The sequence below is a fragment of the Eschrichtius robustus genome, chromosome 17, assembly GCF_028021215.1.
Source record: "Eschrichtius robustus isolate mEscRob2 chromosome 17, mEscRob2.pri, whole genome shotgun sequence".
Classification (NCBI taxonomy): domain Eukaryota; kingdom Metazoa; phylum Chordata; class Mammalia; order Artiodactyla; family Eschrichtiidae; genus Eschrichtius; species Eschrichtius robustus.
The window spans coordinates 73,024,659-73,030,378 of record NC_090840.1 but is presented as its reverse complement, the minus strand read 5'-3'; the positions used below and the strand labels follow the sequence as shown (position 1 = coordinate 73,030,378).

General features: G+C 48.9%; 1 protein-coding gene across 2 annotated transcripts; it reads left to right on the top strand.

Moving 5' to 3' along the window:
• The first annotated feature begins 253 nt into the window (after positions 1 to 253).
• On the top strand, positions 254 to 5,457 carry LRATD2 (LRAT domain containing 2). Of its 2 annotated transcripts, none has more exons than XM_068525859.1 (2): positions 254 to 285; positions 731 to 5,457. In XM_068525859.1, the coding sequence occupies exon 2, from the start codon at positions 827 to 829 to the stop codon at positions 1,763 to 1,765; it is 939 nt and encodes a 312-aa protein (XP_068381960.1). In that variant the 5' UTR covers positions 254 to 285; positions 731 to 826; the 3' UTR covers positions 1,766 to 5,457. The 2 variants fall into 2 exon arrangements, with proteins under 2 accessions (XP_068381960.1, XP_068381959.1); XM_068525858.1 differs by lacking the exon at positions 254 to 285 and adding an exon at positions 377 to 633.
• Positions 5,458 to 5,720: the final 263 nt, after the last annotated feature.

Genomic DNA, 5,720 nt, shown 5'->3' with positions numbered 1-5,720 from the left:
TCCCCACCTTCAAGTCTTGAGGCGCTGCGTAGCCGCGGTGGCAAGACATGCGCTGCTCCCCCCTGCCCAGCCTCGCAGCCGCTGGCGCCCGGAGAGGAGAGACCGCGGACCCCACACCTGCAAACTCGCCCTAGAAGTCTCAGGGTGCGGCGGGGGGCCCCTCCCAATTCCCCACGGCCTCCACCTCTAGGCGGGTGAGTTTGCGCAGGTAACCCGAGCTAGAGGGCGGGCGCGCGGGGGGAGGGGCGGGCAAGACGGGAGGAGAAAGCGCCGCAGGTGAGCCAGGTAGGGCGGTTCACCTGCCCGGGCCGCGCTGCGGGGTCCTAGCCGGTTTCCTCAGCGATGGATGGGGGGGCGTCTCTGGGGCTAACTTAGGACCCTGAGGTGAAAGGAGGGGGCTAGGAAAGGGGAATTAAAGTTTCTTTTCCTTTCTCCCTCCTGCTTGGGATTGGCAGGTAGGGCGCTGGCGGAAGCGGTAGGAGTCGCTGATGCAATGGGCTTTTGCCTGGGCGAGGTGAAGGGATGGGGGCGGGGGAGAGCTGGAGTTGCCCGGCCTCCTGCGACCGTGACCCTGGAGGCGGAAAAGTGAGGAAAAGCTCGCCACATCTGAGACTCCCCGTAAAATGGCTCCAGGTGCCCGGCTCCCAACCTTTCTTCCTCCTCTTAAGAACAAATCGCACGTTTCACGGAAGGGCTCCTACATGGCTTCCTTGCCTTCCTCTCCCAACAGGTGGTCTGGGCCCCTGTCCGGGGACCTGTGCCAATGACCCTAGTGGTGGTTTCGCTTTCTCCTCTCACGGCGGTGTGAACGTGTGTCCGCAGCGTGATGGGCAACCAGGTGGAGAAACTGACCCACCTAAGTTATAAGGAAGTTCCCACTGCCGACCCAACGGGCGTGGACCGGGACGACGGGCCCCGCATCGGGGTCTCCTACATCTTCTCCAATGACGACGAGGACGTGGAGCCGCAGCCGCCGCCCCAGGGGCCGGATGGCGGTGGCGGCGGTTTGCCCGACGGCGGGGATGGGCTGACGCTGCCCTCGCCGCAGCCCTATGACCCGCGGCTGCACGAGGTGGAGTGCTCTGTGTTCTACCGCGACGAGTGCATCTACCAGAAAAGCTTCGCGCCGGGCTCCGCGGCCCTGAGCACTTACACGCCCGAGAACCTGCTCAACAAGTGCAGGCCTGGCGACCTGGTGGAGTTCGTGTCGCAGGCGCAGTACCCGCACTGGGCTGTATACGTGGGCAACTTCCAGGTGGTGCATTTGCACCGGCTGGAGGTGAGCAACAGCTTCCTGACGGACGCGAGCCAGGGCCGGCGCGGCCGCGTGGTAAACGATCTATACCGCTACAAGCCGCTGAGCCCCAGCGCCGTGGTGCGCAACGCGCTGGCGCACGTGGGCGCCAAGGAGCGCGAGCTGAGCTGGCGCAACTCGGAGAGCTTCGCCGCCTGGTGCCGCTACGGCAAGCGCGAATTCAAGATCGGCGGCGAGCTGCGCATCGGTAAGCAGCCCTACCGGCTGCAGATCCAGCTCTCTGCGCAGCGTAGCCACACGCTCGAGTTCCAGAGCCTGGAGGACCTGATCATGGAGAAGCGGCGCAACGACCAGATCGGGCGCGCCGCGGTGCTGCAGGAGCTCGCCACGCACCTGCACCCCGCCGAGCCGGACGTAGGCGACAGCGACGCCGCGCGGACTACGCCGCCTCCCGGGCGCCCCCCCGCGCCCGCCCGGGAGGAGGGGGACCGAGAGGCGGTGGTTCACTGACCGGCGAGTTGAGAGCGGAGCTATGTGAGGGAGCTGTTGTAGCAGTCGCTGCCCCCTCCCTCCTCTCACTCCCTCCTCCACCACCTTCTGGGCCCCTTCTGGGCTCCTGGGCCGTTTGGAAAACGGAGAGTTGGCGAAAAGCGCAGCCAGCTGTGGCTTGAGTTTGTTATCTTGGACGGAGGAGGAAGAGGGAGCAGGTAGGAGCACTTTGGCCGGGGGCGCTTCTCGGCTTCTTGCCCGCCGGCTCAATCTGTTTTCCTTTCCCGGGGTGAGGCACACTGTGGACTTGCCACACACTTAATCCCTGCTGGACTTGGGTCCAAATATCGACGCTTCTTATGCACTTAGGGGTGGAGAAAAGTTCGGAGTACCAATGCCTGCTGTTGCCTTCCGCCCGCTTCCCCTCCTACCATGGGCTCGGAGGATGCCCTGTAGTAAAGCCAGAGCAGGTTTGTGGTGGTGCTACCTCCAAAGAGCAGTGTGAGGGATCCGGGAAGCTGGGGTGATTTATCTTGTGGTTTTCCTGGGGTGCAAGGCTGGTAAAACCAGGACCAGGTCTGGGAGCCGCAGACTGAAATCAAGCAGCCCCCTGTGAAGTGTAACAAATAGTTGAGTAAACTTGGGCTACAAAACAAAGATTTTGCTACTTTCCCTCTCCCCATCTCCAAGCGATTTGTCTTCTGGAGCTGGCTTCCAGCTGAGTCTCCTGGGCCTTCGCCACTTCCCAGGTTACATGTAAATCATTGTCAGGGCCAGCTAAAGGAAGGATTCAATTTTGGTTCTGTTTTGCTGCCTTTGTTTCTCGCTTGCTATTGTAGGCACTTACAGCTGCGGTATTTGTTATCAAAGGAGGGAATAGCCCTTTGTGTCTCTGATCTAATTAAGCCTGCTTGGCCGTGTTCATCGCCAGGTCACACAGGAGGTTGGCTGCTGCCACCCCATAAGGTATCCACTACAGAAACAGCCAAACAGGGTTGCCCTGGCAGGAATCAGTTTCCTGTCCATTCCCCCACCTGACTCTCTTCCTGAATAGAGAAGGTAACTTTTTTTTTTTTTTAATTTAAGGCTTTGGTGTGGTGGTCCTGTGAATTTTTTTTTTCCTTCACTGCCTCATCCCCCTCACTCAGTTTTGTTTTGCTGGTGGTAAAATCTTAGGCTTGAGGCATATTTCAGTGGTAGTTGTTTATTTTGCTAGCCACACTCGATGCAATTTAATTCAAGATGTAAAGTCTTGTTATATTGCTGCAGTTTTCTTGTCGCTTGGAGAACAGCCCTTCAGAATGCTTTCTCAATGAAGAGGGGTGACAGCAATCATAAATAAATGCAACCTGGTGTAGTCAGCGCCAGATCTGGTGACAGTCCTAAAGCATGGATTGGTGATTGTGGGATCTGTCCGAAGCAGTATGGCTGATACTATTTGAATCTGCTGCTGTGTTTGCTTTACTCTGAGGCTTTAAAAAATGTGTACAATCTGTCCTTTGTTTTCATGTGAGCTCTTTAATGATGTGTGCCCTTGATTTCAGAATCCTTCTCTGCTGCGCATTGGCATTGCTAATGCTGTCTTAAAAGTTGAGTAAAGTTTCTTTTTTTTCTTTTGGGAATCATTATAGGTTACACTGAACAAGTCATTTTGTGACCCAATTCTTACAGCTGGAGTAGACTCATACTTGAGTGTTCTACAGTGGTGGCCATCTCAGGCCTCCTGCCTGGAGATCTTTACATCAAGGCAACAAAACTTGAAGGATTTCCTTGTACACATACTTTTTTTAAACTTGGGAATTTGAGGCCATAATTTTTAAAAGCCTAGGCCTTTATAGCACCTCAACATGAAATTATTTCATTACAAGGGCATTAGCTATGTTCCCTGTTTTCACAGGAATCCCCAAACAGGTCCTGTCACTGTTAAAGATGAACCACACTTAGCCCTGGTCCAGGAATTTGGAGAACTGTCAGTCTCCTGTTGGAAATGTTGATCTAGTTTTCTTGTTTAATAATCTTGCAGCTTTGTGTTTGTATTCTTTTGCTCGTGGAAAAGCGGAGCAAGGTAAACGTGGGTAAAGACATTTAGGAGAGCCTTCTAGATTTGGATTGTCTTTTATGTTTAACACAAACAAGGGAAAGTTGAATGTAATGACATTGTGCAGACAACAAGAGAGAAGAACAGAGCAGCACTGTCTAGCAGCTCTGGGCTAGCCAGCCAGCTCTTTTCCACTGCCCGGTCTCTGTCTCCCTCCTTCACCCCTCAATGGAAAGTGAATGTCATTGGTCACACCGAGGGACAGCAGTGACTCTGTTACAAACAGCTTTGTGAGAAATCTCAACTTGAAGGAAGAACTCCTATAAAATCTATATCAATAGTAGCATTCTCCCTCTAGAGAAGAGGTTTTTGATAACAGGGCTTGAAAATGATCTAGAAGAGGAAAGATCTACTCCAGATGCTGCTTTATCACGTGTTTTTACAGGGTACCAGAGATGTGAAGTACGTAATGCTTCGGAACAGTGATTCTGTTGGAAGTTTTATTAGGGTCATCATGCTTAAAGTAAAGCACCAACCAGCCACTGAAGGTTGCAAGGAAAGGGGACTGAATCAGCTGTTGGCATCTTTCTTGAAGATGGCAGTGTTGTGGATAAGAGTTTTTAATGTCCAGGCAATGGCTACATCTGGCACTTTAAAATATATATATATATTTAATAATTTTTGTTTCTCCTTAGGACTAAGACTCTAGAACTGTTTTGTACTGTGAATTACGGATGCTTTTTGAAGGCAAGGAATATTGATTCTGATGTTCTTTAGAAACTCTGGCAGGGATAAGCAGGACACCCAACTGGAACGGATGCTAAATGTAATCAGACAAATTATATTTTCTTACTTGAGCAAGTATTTTATTGAGACTGCTTATGTATGGCAAAGGAGCCTACAACTTCAGCTACACAACTTTTTATATTGAAAGAACTCATACTTTTTGTAGTTTTACTCCACATTTCATTTAAAATGACTTTATAGCACTAACAAGCCTAGCAGAAGACTTTACTCCAGACCCTTAAGGAAATTTTTAGTTTTTATGAAAAATGACACTTCAGTAGTTAAATTTCTCATGTCTTTGCTGCTTCTGGCCCTAATAGCACCAGTCGACAACACCATAACCACATGGAAACATATTTTTGGAAGCAAAACTTTAATTTTCTACAACATATGCTATGGAGAGTGAAGAAGATTTAAGGATTACTTGTTTTCTATTTTTTTTCTCTTAACAGAATGGAATCCACTGTGTTGAAGACTCTTGATATTCTGTGATTGTCTAACCGTTGTTTTTTTGTAAATTAAAATCTAGTGTGATCATCGTCATTGAAAGGATTTGTTTGGAAAGTTACATTTTATTTGTGAATTTTTTTTTTTTTTAAATCAGGGTAACTATAAACTTGACTGGTTTATTCAGCTTTTCATTATGTTTTGTTCTTAACGATACTTGTGACCCATGGAGAATTACATTGACTAACTTGATAAATTTCATATGTATTTTATTTCCTAGTGAATTGTGTAAACTTTACTTTTGTTGAAGATTGTATGTTAAATCAATGTTATGTTCTCACACCACTTCTTGAGAAGGAGGTTCCGATTTGAAATTGTATCATTTCCTTCAAAATGAAGGGCAAGTGCTTAGTTAAATAAAAGATTGATGATATCTTTTAAACCATTTCCTCTTCACTATGTCTTATTACAATAGAATCTGTTAAGTCCTTTTGAAAAATGCTCTGAGGGTTTCCAATAAACCATTCATTAGAGTTAACTCTATTTATATACGTTTTTTTTTCCATTTGTATACTTTCTTTCTGCCATTTTTGGTCCAAATCCAAGCTCCTCGGCTTAACTGCAATTTTTCTGAAATATTAAGTGTGTTTCATCTTTGCATTACTCAGTAAACATTTTGATGAATTCTTTTAGTGACTGAAAACC